Source organism: Sphaeramia orbicularis, chromosome 19, assembly GCF_902148855.1.
Source record: "Sphaeramia orbicularis chromosome 19, fSphaOr1.1, whole genome shotgun sequence".
Taxonomy (NCBI): domain Eukaryota; kingdom Metazoa; phylum Chordata; class Actinopteri; order Kurtiformes; family Apogonidae; genus Sphaeramia; species Sphaeramia orbicularis.
In genome coordinates, this window is record NC_043975.1 from 1144137 (window position 1) to 1157971 (window position 13835).

At 45.3% G+C, this 13835-nt stretch overlaps 2 protein-coding genes across 7 annotated transcripts in view; one reads left to right on the plus strand and one right to left on the minus strand.

The window, feature by feature from the left end:
• LOC115410050 (wings apart-like protein homolog) overlaps positions 1-13835 on the plus strand; it is a 60621-nt gene that overhangs the window by 39292 nt on the left and 7494 nt on the right. For 2 of the 6 annotated variants that reach the window (XM_030121456.1, XM_030121457.1), the window contains 7 exons: positions 634-770; positions 859-974; positions 1597-1770; positions 1867-2083; positions 2179-2267; positions 3187-3282; positions 4612-5065. In XM_030121456.1, coding sequence (XP_029977316.1) covers positions 634-770; positions 859-974; positions 1597-1770; positions 1867-2083; positions 2179-2267; positions 3187-3282; positions 4612-4677 — 895 coding nt within the window. In that variant the 3' untranslated portion in view covers positions 4678-5065. Of the gene's footprint in view, positions 1-633; positions 771-858; positions 975-1596; positions 2084-2178; positions 2268-3186; positions 3283-4611; positions 5066-7508; positions 7919-13835 lie in introns of those variants that run through there. The other 4 variants (XM_030121452.1, XM_030121455.1, XM_030121453.1 and 1 more) reach the window with 3 other exon arrangements.
• On the minus strand, positions 10463-11056 carry LOC115410414 (protein atonal homolog 1-like). The gene has a single exon (XM_030122062.1). It carries the CDS (start codon positions 11054-11056, stop codon positions 10463-10465), a length of 594 nt encoding a protein of 197 aa, XP_029977922.1.

A 13835-nucleotide genomic window follows, 5' to 3' on the forward strand; every position in this document is an offset into this window, starting at 1 on the left:
AATGTGAACTGTTGAACCTGTAAATGTTCTGTACTGTGGGTTTAAAGGGTTCTAACCAGGACTCGACACTATCTGAACTCCTGGTCCTGGTCTGTTGGACCCTCGTGGACTGGGTCTGGGTTACCGGTGCTCATGTGGGTTACATTCAAGGTGGTCTTTGTCCAGACTTTGCATCCTGTCCCACAGCCCACTCCTGTTCGTGGCTCGTCCTTTTGTCCGTCTGTCCTGCGTCCGTCCGTCTGCTGCGTTCGCCGTCATTAGGTTTAATCGAGTTACTCCCACGAGGCCGTTGACCTGTTCAACCTCCTGCCGCTGCAGCCGGCCTCGGCGTCTGCTCGCTCAATGGCGCTCTGTTTCACCACCAGGCAGGAGAGGAAAGGGTGGAGACATCTGGGGGACATCTGGGGGACACTCAGAGTCTGTATGGATGTGAATCATGTTATTTACAATAAAACACATCAAACAGCATCAACACGGTCTTCACCAGGGTTTAGGACCACTGTTGTTTACACTGAACTGAGTATACTGGACCGTGTAAGACCGACCCGGGTCCAGTGTCCTGGTCTGCATACTGGACCTGGGTCCTGCCCGGTCTGTGACTGTCCTAAACCCTAACGTGGTGTTTCCTGTCAGGGCGCTGAGGAGGTGTGAGCAGATGATTCAGCGTTACAGTCGTGAGATGAGCTCGGACTGGGCGGCGGTGGGGAAGGCGGTGGAGGACTGCATGAGGGCCATCATCGGAGTCCTGCTCAACCTGACCCACGACAACGGTACGCCACCGCCATCATCTTCATCATCTTCATCATGCACCTGCTGCTGCTTACACTGGTGTGTGTGTGTGTGTGTGTGTGTTTGCAGAGTGGGGCAGCACTAAGACCGGAGAACAGGAGGATTTAATAGTGACGGCTCTGAACTGCGTCCTCAAAGTCCCTCAGTATCTGCCGCAGGAGCAGAGGTTCGACGTCCGGGTCCTGGTGAGTCTCAGACGCACACAAACACACACACATACGCATACACACACAACACACCTGGAACTGTGGTCCGAGGCGAACCCATGTGAGCTGGTCCTGATGGTCCACGACTGCAGAAACATGAAGAAACGATCACACCATTCAAACTGAGAACCGCCATGAAAACCAGGGACCGTAGAGGTCTATGGGGGACCATGGGGGGGCTGTGGGGGTCTATTAGGGACCATGTGGGCCTGTCACAACCTGTGGGGGACTGTGGACGGACTACAGGGGTCTATAAGGGACCATGTGGGCCTGTGACGGCCTGTGGGGGACCGTGGAGGGACTGTGGGGGTCTGTAAGGGACCATGTGGGCCTGTGATGGCCTGTGGGGGGCTATGTGGGACTGTGGGGGTCTATCAGGGACTGGAGGGGCCTATGTGGGACTGTGGGGGTCTATCAGGGACTGTAGGGGCCTATGTGGGACTGTGGGGGTCTATCAGGGACTATAGGGGCCTCTGTGGGACTGTGGGGGTCTATCAGGGACTATAGGGGCCTCTGTGGGACTGTGGGGGTCTATAAAAGACCATGGGGGTCTGTGATCTGTCGGTGGTGTTTTCATCTGTGCGCCCCCCCCCCCCCCCAGGGTCTGGGTCTGCTCATTAACCTGGTGGAGTACAGCGCCAGGAACCGCTACTGTCTGATGGAGATGGAGATGGAGGAGGGTCAGGGTCCGTGCGACTCCACCGTCCTGCTCGGCCCTCCGCACCAGGACGTGTGCGGCACCGGTCCTCTGAGCGCCATCGCCGCCCTCGTACAGGTGTGTTCCGGCCGCAACCCGGACCAGCGGGTCCGTCCTGGTGGGTCTGTCCCGGTGTCCCGCGGACCCTTTAACCTCTGTCTGTCTCGTCCTCAGCTGTTCCTCCAGAGGGAACGCGCCGCCGTCCTGGCCGAGGCGCAGACCGACGACCTCATCAAGGAGGCGCCCAAAGCCTCGCTGGACCAGAGCGGCGAGTGGCAGGAGGAGGGCGGGGAGATCCAGTGGGTCGCCAACGACAACGAGGCCAACAAACAGGACGACGGCAAGAAAAAGGAAAAAGACGACGAGGACGAGGAGCTGGACCTCAACAAAGGTACGGGGTCACCCAGGGGTCACCCAGGGGTCGCAGAGTGGGTTGGTACTGATAATACGAATGACACCTGAACGCCTCATCTTCCTCTTCCTCAGCTCTGCAACATGCAGGGAAGCACATGGAGGACAGCATCGTAGCCTCATACACAGCACTGCTGCTGGGCTGTCTCTGCCAGGGAAGCCCGGTAAGAAACACACGCACACGCACACACACACACACACACACACACACACACTGGACACAAAGGCCCACACAGCAGGTCTTAATGCTCAATCCAGATTTTTTGGTGAAATCGGATTTTTTTTGTGAGTTGGATCATATTCACATTAAATGCGACTTCTATCAGTTTTGACTCTGAACTGAATGTGACCCTGAAGTGACCCACATGCACTAAAGAGGTCCTGAAGTGACCCACATGCACTAAAGAGGTCTTGATGGAATACCAGACCACGCAGACACACACTGTGTTTACTGAAGGAAATATAGTTTTCCTCCACTCTGACCAACAACTGGGACGTTTGTCGCACTTCAATATCGGATAAATGCGACCTGGACATTCAGACTGAAGTCACATTGGAAAATATCAGATCTGGATCAGTTTAGAACCACATATGAAAGTGGTCTGGGTCAGATTTAGGACCACATATGAAAGTGGTCTTGGTCAGATTCAGGACCACATATGAAAGTGGTCTGGGTCAGATTTAGGACCACATATGAAAGTGGTCTGGGTCAGATTTAGGACCACATATGAAAGTGGTCTTGGTCAGATTTAGGACCACATATGAAAGTGGTCTGGGTCAGATTTAGGACCACATATGAAAGTGGTCTGGGTCAGATTTAGGACCACATATGAAAGTGGTCCGGGTCAGATTAGTGCCGCTCACTGTCTTTAACAGATCAGATCCAGGTCACATATGGCTTAAAAAATCAGATTTGGACCACATTTACCTACGGTCTGAATGTAGACTCAGACAGACGGATGTGAAAATCTACTGTAAAAAAGAATTAATGGCGTTTTAGTATTTGAGTGTGAACCAGACCTGACCTGTTGGTGTTCGTCAGATGTTTGTCACTGACTGCTTCCTGTTTCTCTCGGTCCTCAGATGAATGTGACTACTGTGAGAGAAAACCTGCCTAAAGGAGACTTCTCCATCATGACAGAAATGCTGAAAAAGTTCCTCAACTTCATGAACCTCACCGTGAGTGTCCGTTAACGTCTGTACACAACCACAACACGTGTCATTAAACCATGTGACTCTGCTCCTCTTCAACATCTGTCGGGTCGTTTCACACCCTGTGGACTAAAACGTAGACATTTAAAAAACTATCCTTTCACAAAAAAATGCAAATAACCTGAACAAATATGAACATGAGAAGTAAGTACAATTTTAACAATATTTTGCCTTTTGTTTAATGTTTTGTACATTTATAGGTTTGAGGTGTAATGAACATGTGTGAATGATAAACTGAGGCAGAATATTGGTAAAATTACACTGATTTGTCTGAAGAAATTTCAGGTTGTTCATGATATTCACATGTTTTAAACTACATTTTTAATATTTTTTTTCTCCAAAGTTTTTTTTTCTTTTTTGAATTTTTATATTGTAACAATCATAACTGTACAATTCAACGTAGGTAAAATATCACAACATACTTACGTACACCCGCTGATGCACCTCATACTCCAACAAAAAAATATAAATGTACACATCCACAATGAATACATAAAATAAAATTAACTAATTCAAATAAAGTAAAAACTAACTATAAATATATATATCCTTAGTTACAATGAGAAATTGTTTGTGTCCATCTTCTGACACATTGTATAGAATTTGGCTGCATTGCCTCTTGTGGTTTCTTCTGTTTTTTTCTAGTATTTTTCATATTTAATTGTACTTTTTTCACTGGTATTAATAATTACAGTTAATTACCTCCGCCAAGGAGGTTATGTTTTTGCCAGGGTTTGTTTGTTTGTTTGTTTTTCTGTCCTTTAGTGTGCAACATAACTCAAAAAGTTATGGACAGATTTTGATGAAATTTTCAGGGTTTGTTGGAAATGGGATAAGGAAGAAATGATTAAATTTTGGTGGTGATCGGGGGTGGGGGGGCCCACGGGGGGGCCCATTTCCAACAAACCCTGAAAATTTCATCAAAATCTGTCCATAACTTTTTGAGTTATGTTGCACACTAACGGACAGACAAACAAACAAACAAACAAACCCTGGCAAAAACATAACCTCCTTGGCGTGGGGGGGGCCCACAGGGGGGGCCACTGATCAGCCTTGGCGGAGGTCTGCGCTCTCCGAGTGCTTCTAGTTATGATTATTATTCAGTTCATTTGAGCTCATACTGGGCTGAATGTGTCCACTGAACTAAAAGGAGTTAAACAGCCCTGAACTAAAGCATTGGATCTGAGTCTGAGTGTGTTATGTTTTGTTGTGTTTTGTTGTATGTGGTGTTGTGTTGTGTTACCTGTCGTTTGTGTAATAACAGGGGGTCTTTTTTTCTTTTTTTTTTCTGTCCAGTGTGACGTGGGCACCACAGGACAGAAGTCCATCTCCCGGATCATCGACTACCTGGAGCACTGCTAGAGAGAAGCTTGTCACACAACACACACACACACACACACACATCAGGTCGACCTTCATCTCTGGACAGTAAACACCTCCTCCTCCTCCTCCTCCTCCTCCTCCTCCTGGTCTGTTTACCTGAACATCCCGTCGAGCCTCGTTCACCCGCTCCCGTTTCGTCTTGTTTTTTCCGCTGTTTCCGCGGGTTCAGTCCACCTCTATTTATTTCCCTCCACCTTCTTTTATTTATAAAGATTGGTATTGATTTCTGTCGTTTTTTTCCCTTTTCATCTCCTCTGGTATCGATCAGTGACAGATTGAAGTGAAGCTGCGTTTTGTTTTTTTTGTTGTTTTTTCAGTCTGTCATCAAAGAACAACTCCAACACTTCAAAAAAAAAAAAAAAAAAAACTCACCCGTCAACGCTGAAATAATGACTTTTCTGCTGGTCTTTGATGGCGTCGCCCTGGTTCTGTGACCGACACGGCCTCTGGGCTCCGGTCACAGATGCTCAGATCACTCATGGATCCGTTAAAGTGGACCGGCCTGTTCATTTCCTTCCAGGCAGAACTTTGGGGGAACCTCTAGTGGGCCGAGGGCGGAGCTTTCAGACCCGGCGACCTTCAGGCGGTTAAAGCTCCGCCTCCTTCCGCCCAAGCACAAACTGTTACTTCCAGAGAATCCATCGACCTCTGGCGCGAGCAGGACCGGAACCAGAACCGGTCCTCCTGCGTGTCCGAGCGGGCGTCCAGGCCACGCCCACAGGTTGTTTGTGGGCGGAGCTTCAGCAGAGCGGGCGTCACGTCCATAGTTTGGGGTTCATTTGGTTTAAATGTTGGTTTTGCAGTCGATCTGTTCAACCCATCGGACCTCGGTGTTAAAGGGGGTTGTTGAGTTTGTCTGATCCGGTTCAGGTTCCGTTCCTGCAGCTCATCCGTGCTCCGTCTTCAGGTTCTGTACGACCTGCGCGACAGACGCTCGAAAACGAAGTAAAGAGAAGGTCCGGGAAAAAAAAAACATCTGAAAAAATACCCTTTTGAAGTCACAGATGTGGCTTAATCTGGAGCAGAGGTCCGAGGCGGTTCGGTCCAATCCGCGGTTTAGACGCACGTCTGTTACCATGACGACAGGTAAACACCCCCCAGCGTCCCGGCACACAGCGGCGTGTTGGGTTCAGTGACAGTCTGAAGGTCTGATCTGTGTTCATGTGACTGAGTCTGTCAGTGACATCCCATAATGTCCCGAAGCTCGGGATCACAGACACACACACTCATCAGCTGATTAACCCTTAACGACCCAAACATCTAAGCCATCTACTGATCTGAACCGTTGAATTCCTGTTGATCCACTAATCCTATCACTCCATGTCAATAATTGGTGTCAAATAGTTCTTCATGTTTTCCTGGTCATCAGATATGACCATATTTGGACGTTCAGAGGCTCCGTAGTTACCGTGGAAACACTTATCTTCTTGAAATATGAAGAGTAAACCTTTAAATGTGGCATAAAAGTGAATAAATACTTCTAAAGTGAGCAGAAAATGAGCAAAATACTTGAAAAATGGGCGGAATTAATTATTTCATAACATCCAGAACCCTGTATTTATTTTGTTCACCCTCAAAATGTAAAAGGAGAATAAAATGAGCAAAATACTTGAAAAATACAGAAAAATGTAAGCAATAAACCTTGAAATATGGCATAAAAGTGAACAAATGTTTCTAAATTGGGGAGAAAATTGGGAAAATACTTTAAGAAATGAGTAGAATACATAATTTCATACCATCTGGAACCCTGTATTTATTCTGTTAACCCTCAAAAACCTAAACCACCTACTGATCTAATCCATTTAATAACTGTTGATCCATTCATCCAATCAATCCATGTCAATAATTGGTGTCAAATACAGTTCTTCATCTTTTCATGGTCATCAGATATGACCATATTTGGACGTTCAGAGGCTCTGTAGTTACTGTGGAAACGCCGTCGTCTTCTACAACATCGATTCCCCAGTCAAACCCATGGTGTTGGGTCAGTGACAGTGGATGGACACACTGGGCTTATGTTCAGTTAATGACAGTTTTTACAAAAACAAAAAAAAAAAGTCATGTTTTCTTCACTTTTCTTTGTTTTTGATAAAATGATCCTCAACTTTAATGTGAGCTTTAACGAACATCTGCACGATTAGTAAATTAAATACAGGAAAATTATACTTAAAGATGCAAAATACGGAACATAGCATTAGAATTCTTTTCATTTGGGGACGGTCCCTACAGCAGCTCTGGGTCTTTAAGGGTTAACAACGACAAACTACAGATCACAACTGCCGCAAATATGACATATATATTTAAAAAAAACAGACACATTCCTCATTTTACTATTTAATTAAAAAAGAAAAGAGTTCAGTCAAAACCTCCAAAAATGTACAATATGATAAAGGGTAGAAACGGTCGTCATGGTAACATTACCGCTTTACTGCGGTTTTCGGCTGAAGTTTGTCTAAAGTTCAGTTTAACAGAGAATCCAGTGGAAACGGCAGAAGACGGACGTCCGTTACAGACCACGTGTCCAACGTGTCCAACGACATTCGACTCCAACAGTGTTTTTATTTTTATCGCCTTCCGTCAGAAACATTTCGCTCCTCACTTTCCGTTTCATCGTCCAAACTCTGGGTCTTTTTTTTTCCTTCCGGTCATAAAATGTGGGCGTGTCCTCGCCGCTGTCCGTTGGTTTTTCAGTCCAGCTTCGCGGCGTTGGTGTCTTGCAGTCGGTTCCTGGAGAAGGACGCGTCCACGCCGACCCCTGCTGCGTCACCTCCAGCTGGGGTTCAGGTCGGACCATCAGCTGTTCATGTCACACACACACACACACACACACACACACACATACACACACACACTCCTCAGAAGTTTACAGCTTTATTGTCGGTCTGGTCAGTGAATGCAGCGCGTTCTGTACATAGATCCTGTACATAGATTGGAATCCTCACGTAGGAGCGAAGGCTGATGGGTAACGGGGTGGGGGGTGGGGTGGGGTTGTGGGCTGGATGTGGGAGGGGTTAAATTTAGCCGGTTAGACTCTACTTTTGTGAATGGGACTCTATTTTTCCTTTTGTACGTCTTTTCTGGCTGGTGTTGGACAGACGGACTCAGAGCTTCTTAACACGACAAAAACCTGCAGGAAAACTTGATCTTTGTACCAGTTTCAGACTGATGTCTTTGGTTACCTGTACATAATTTTAAAAAATAAAAGTTGCTACTTTCAGTACCCTCTGCTCTGGTTTTATTGGGTCACACTTGGGGTCAAAGGTCACGGGTTCCTTTTACGCCCTCACTCAGGCTGTGGTTTGAATGTGGATGAGGTGAATTATCAGAGAATCTGGGTTTGGAATCAGGTTTATTTCGTCACAGCTTTTAATGTCGTCAACTGCACGTTTTTATACCGAAACCAGGGGGTGTCAGGTTTCACATCCAGTACAATGTGATGTCAACCAGTTAAATAATAGACAAGGTTCGAATAGTTCTGGATTTTTCATTCTAGTTTAGTTTTATTTAATTTTGACTCTTTTTTTTTTTTTTTTTTTTCTCCAATTCAGTTCGTTTTAATTCGTTTTTAGAGCAGGTTTGATAGTTTTTATTAGTTTTAGTTTTTTCTAAATGCTTAGTTGTAGTTCAGTTGTAGTTCAGTTGTAGTTGTAGTTCAGTTGTAGTTCAGTTGTAGTTCAGTTGTAGTTGTAGTTCAGTTGTAGTTCAGTTGTAGTTCAGTTGTAGTTCAGTTGTAGTTGTAGTTCAGTTGTAGTTCAGTTGTAGTTCAGTTGTAGTTTAGTTGTAGTTTAGTTGTAGTTCAGTTGTAGTTCAGTTGTAGTTCAGTTGTAGTTCAGTTGTAGTTCAGTTGTAGTTCAGTGGTCTCTTTTCTCTTCTTCTCTGTCGTCGTATTCAAATCAATCCCAGACAGGACTCTGCTGCTTTAGTCTCCATGTTTCCAGGTAGAGTGGGGACCAGAAGACGACTGGAAACCACAAGTGAACACAAGTGACGGAGCAAAAAGTGTCGTATGGAGACAGCACAGAAAACTGCTAGAGCGAAATTAATCGATTTCGGATCAATCCCACACTGACAAAGACGAAAACGAAGGGAATTTTATCCATAATTTGTATCCGTTTTAGTTTTATAAACACACAATACAGTTTCAGTTAGTTGTGTTTTTTCTTTTAATTATAGTTTTTTTTAATTTCAGTTAACGAAAATGTTTTTTCAATTCTAGTTTTCATCATTTCGTTAGTTTTTGTTAACGATAATAACGTTGGTAATAGACAGACTAGTGTGTTTAGTGTGAAAAAAGTCAATTTGAATTATGAAAGTATGAATAACCTCAACCATGTAAACCTGACGTTTGTTTAGAAAAAAAAGTGCAATTTCAAGAATATTGTCTTATTATAATATTAAGTTTAAATATTATTATAATATTATGTCATTATTATTAGCACTTACAGATCACAGTGATTTTATTATTTTATTAAAATTGAACTTGAAACATTTCAGGTTCATATTTGTTCAAGTTACTCATATTTTATTGTGAGAATAGTCTAACTGTAAATATTTCCATAATGTTATTTGACACCTGTAACTGTTCATATTTTCAGTGTAATTTGTCCAGTTCACACATTCATCCCACGGGCCTGATCGGACCCTCTGGGGGGCTGGTTTTGGTCCCTGGGCCATATGTTTGACACCCCTGACCTATGTGAAAACAACCATTTAAATAAATTCAACTGATTTTCAAATATTATTTAATATAAATGAACACACAAACTAAGCTGAAGTTATACTTCTATAAAACATGTTTTTTCATGTGACGTCAAACAAGACAAAATAAAACAGAATAAAACTCAAAGAATTAAAAACTGAAGAGAACTTCATAATTTGAACTGAATGTTTTCACATTCCAACTGATCTGATGATTTTGGATTAAATGTGATAAACGTCAAACATTTATAACATCTGTTCAACTGTTTAAAACCACAGTAATAACAACTCATTCATAATTACTTTTCAGTTGGTGTCCTTGTTCTACATCAGTGGTTTTCCTGTTTTTTCCAGTTTCGTCATGTGTTGTAAATTTCATCCTTTTTCCTCCAGTGAACTTCATGAATACGATGGAACCACCGATTCTACGTCAGAAAAACAAACTCCACCTTCAACATGTTCAACAGGAAACGCATCAGAGTCAGAGTCAGCAGAGTTTAAGGGTTGGACTTCACTGTTTGAAGGTTCTGAGCTCAGTTCTGCTGGTACTCCAGTGGTTTCCACTGTGTATCAGTACTTTGACTGCAGAAGGAACCAATCTGGAAACTTCAGAATCTGCTCCTCGGTTTATTTTACATCAGGACTAAAGTGGTTTTAAGCAGATTTAATTATTAATGCACTGACAGAAACTCATAAAAAAATAAAACTACATCCCATAATGATAGAATATGGATTAATTTATGACACAAACTGTATAAACACTTCAGGACATTGTTAAAATATATGTATGAAACACTGAAGATAAGTACTGGACTGAAGGTTCAGGACGGACATCCGGGTGTTTGTGTGCTGGTGCGTTCAGGTGTTTGTGTGCTGGTGCGTTCAGGTGTTTGTCTGCTGGTGCGTTCAGGTGTTTGTCTGCTGGTGCGTTCAGGTGTTTGTCTGCTGGTGCGTTCAGGTGTTTGTCTGCTGGTGCGTTCAGGTGTATGTCTGCTGGTGCGTTCAGGTGCCTCCTCCCTGTTCCTCAGTAGTTCCTTCATCAGTTCAGTCTGATGTTTGTTTAAGGTCACTTGCTTCCGTTCTTCCTCTCCCACACCACCTCCTCCTCCTCCTCCTCCGCCCCTCCTGGGCCTCTCTTCCCGCTGTGGAAGTCCTTGAAGGCCCCCTCCGCGTCCCCCGAGGACAGCGCGGGTCCCTGCCGTACCGGGGCGGCCCCCGGGGGTCTGGGTGCGCGGGCCCCCTCCTGCAGCAGCTCACTGAGGGTGGCGATGTAGATCTGCGCCATCTGCAGGGTCTCGGACTTGGACAGCTTCTTGTCGCTCTCCAGGTTCGGGATGACGCTCCGGAGCCGGTCGAAGGCCACGTTCAGCCCCAGCATCCTCCGCCTCTCCCGGGCGTTGGCGGCGAGGCGCCGGCGTCTCTGCGCGCGCTCCAGAGCGCACTTGTCCGGCTGGAGGTAGTGGAGCGCGCCGCCGCCGCCGGGGCCGAGCCGCAGCTCCACGATGGCGCACGGAGGGTCTCTGTGGTCGCAGCCGCCGCGGGTGCGCTCCGCCTCCGCTCGGCCCTGCGCGCGGCTCCGGTGCAACAGCGCCTGGATGTCAGTGCGCCCCTGCGGATCCACCGGCATGAAGGGGCTGAAGAGGGTCTTACGGGGCGGCATGGGGGGGCGCCTTTCTTCTCCTTCTCCTTCTCCTTCTTCTTCTCCTTCTCCTCCTCCTTCTTCTTCTCCTTCTCCTTCTTCTCCTTCTTCTCCTTCTCCTCCTTCTCCTTCTCCTTCTCCTCCTTCTCCTTCTCCTTCTTCTCCTTCTCCTTCTTCTCCTTCTTCTCCTTCTCCTTCTTCTCCTTCTCCTTCTCCTTCTTCTCCTTCTCCTCCTTCTCCTTCTCCTTCTTCTCCTTCTTCTTCTTCTTTCGGACAAACGCGTTCAACTCCCTCATGTTTGATGGTGAATTTATGGAGAGGGCCGCGGGGACGCGCAGTGCGTGCTCCGGGGGCGTGGACAGGGTCGTGTGCTGCCTAATGAACAGAGCCAAAGGCCCCCCAGGGGGCTGTTAACGAAGTTCATCAAAAGAGGATTAGAAGCGACTCAGTGAGTGGATCTGAGGGGGGGGGGGGTCAGCGCATGGAACCACAGGACACACACAAACACACAAATACACACACAGACAAAGACACACGTGGACCTACAGCACAAATGGAATGAGCGAAGACACATTTATGGACGATGACACTAACTCTGCAGACGGAACGTACAGAGTAAAACAGCTGCAAAAATACTCCAAGAAACTCACTGAAAAACACCCAACTAGTGTTAAATGTCCTGTTTTCATAGAGAACGGTATCTAACACCTGTAGAGTGAACGGTATCCAACACCTGTAGAGTGAACGGTATCTAACACCTGTAGAGTGAACGGTATCCAACACCTGTAGAGTGAACGGTATCCAACACCTGTAGAGTGAACGGTATCCAACACCTGTAGAGTGAACGGTATCCAACACCTGTAGAGTGAACGGTATCCAACACCTGCAGAGTGAATTTTGAACCTCTAAACCAAAAGCAGAGATGAAATCCTGTGGTCCCCAAACCGGACCCCCTCCGGCCCAAACCGGACCCCCTCCGGCCCAAACCGGACCCCCTCCGGCCCAAACCGGACCCCTCCAGCCCCTGGCTGCACTGAGAAATTCTGTCCATAAAAATGATGAACAGAACCGGTGCCAAAGAGCAGCCCTGCCGGAGTCCCACATGCACCTGGAACAGGTCTGACTTACTGCCGGCAATGCGAACCAGACTCCTGCTTCGGTCATACAAGGACTGGACTGGCCTGAGCAAAGGGCCCCGGACCACATACTCCCGAAGCACCCCCCACAGGATACCACAAAGGACACGGTCGAACGCCTTCTCCAGATCCACAAAACACATGTGGACCGGTTGGGCAAACTCCCATGAACCCTCGAGCATCCGATGGAGAGTATAGAGCTGGTCCAGTGGTCCACGACCGGGACGAAAACCACATTGTTCCTCCTGGATCCGAGGTTGGACCATCGGTCGGATCCTCCTCTCCAGTACCTGGAACAGACTGTCCCCGGGAGGCTGAGGAGTGGGGTCCCCCTGTGGGTGGAGCACATCCTCCGGTCCCCGTTCTTAAAAAGGGGAACCACCACCCCGGTCTGCCAGTCCAGAAGGACTGTCCCCGACTGCCACGCCATGTTACAGAGTTCACCCTTATTTAGTCCAGTTTAGTTTATTTAGTCCAGTTTAGTTTATTTAGACCAGTTTAGTCCAGTCCAGTTTAGTTTATTTAGTCCAGTTTAGTTTTAGTCCAGTTTAGTCCAGTCCAGTTTAGTTTATTTAGTCCAGTTTAGTCCAGTCCAGTTTAGTTTATTTAGTCCAGTTTAGTTTATTTAGTCCAGTTTAGTCCAGTCCAGTTTAGTTTATTTAGTCCAATTTACTCCAGTCCAGGTTAGTTTATTTAGTCCAGTTTAGTTTATTTAGTCTAGTTTAGTCCAGTTTAGTTTTAGTCCAGTTTAGTTTATTTATTCTAGTTTAGTTTATTTAGTCCAGTTTAGTCCAGTCCAGTTTAGTTTATTTAGTCCAGTCCAGTTTAGTTTATTTAGTCCAGTTTAGTTTATTTAGACCAGTTTAGTTTATTTAGTCCAGTTTAGTCCAGTTTAGTTTATTTAGTCCAGTTTAGTTTATTTAGTCCAGTTTAGTCCAGTCCAGTTTAGTTTATTTAGTCCAGTTTAGTCCAGTCCAGTTTAGTTTATTTAGTCCAGTTTAGTCCAGTTTAGTTTATTTAGTCCAGTCCAGTTTAGTTTATTTAGTCCAGTTTAGTTTATTTAGTCCAGTTTAGTCCAGTCCAGTTTAGTTTATTTAGTCCAGTTTAGTTTATTTAGTCCAGTTTAGTTTATTTAGTCCAGTTTAGTCCAGTCCAGTTTAGTTTATTTAGTCCAGTTTAGTCCAGTCCAGTTTAGTTTATTTAGTCCAGTTTAGTTTATTTAGTCCAGTCCAGTTTAGTTTATTTAGTCCAGTCCAGTTTAGTTTATTTAGTCCAGTCCAGTTTAGTTTATTTAGTCCAGTCCAGTTTAGTTTATTTAGTCCAGTTTAGTTTATTTAGTCCAGTCCAGTTTAGTTTATTTAGTCCAGTTTAGTTTATTTAGTCCAGTTTAGTCCAGTCCAGTTTAGTTTATTTAGTCCAGTTTAGTTTATTTAGTCCAGTTTAGTCCAGTCCAGCTTAGTTTATTTAGTCCAGTTTAGTTTATTTAGTCCAGTTTAGTCCAGTCCAGTTTAGTTTATTTAGTCCAGTTTAGTTTATTTAGTCCAGTTTAGTTTATTTAGTCCAGTTTAGCCTGTATCGGTGTAAAACACTGAACCATTGGTTCTGTTGACGGTGTTTCTGTTTTCTGTTTTCTCTCTTTTCTTCATTTTCTCTTTTCTCTGTTT

Coding starts and splice junctions, on each gene's coding strand:
- LOC115410414 (XM_030122062.1), bottom strand. CDS start 11,056: ATGCCGCCCCGTAAGACCCTCTTCAGCCCCTTCATGCCGGTGGATCCG.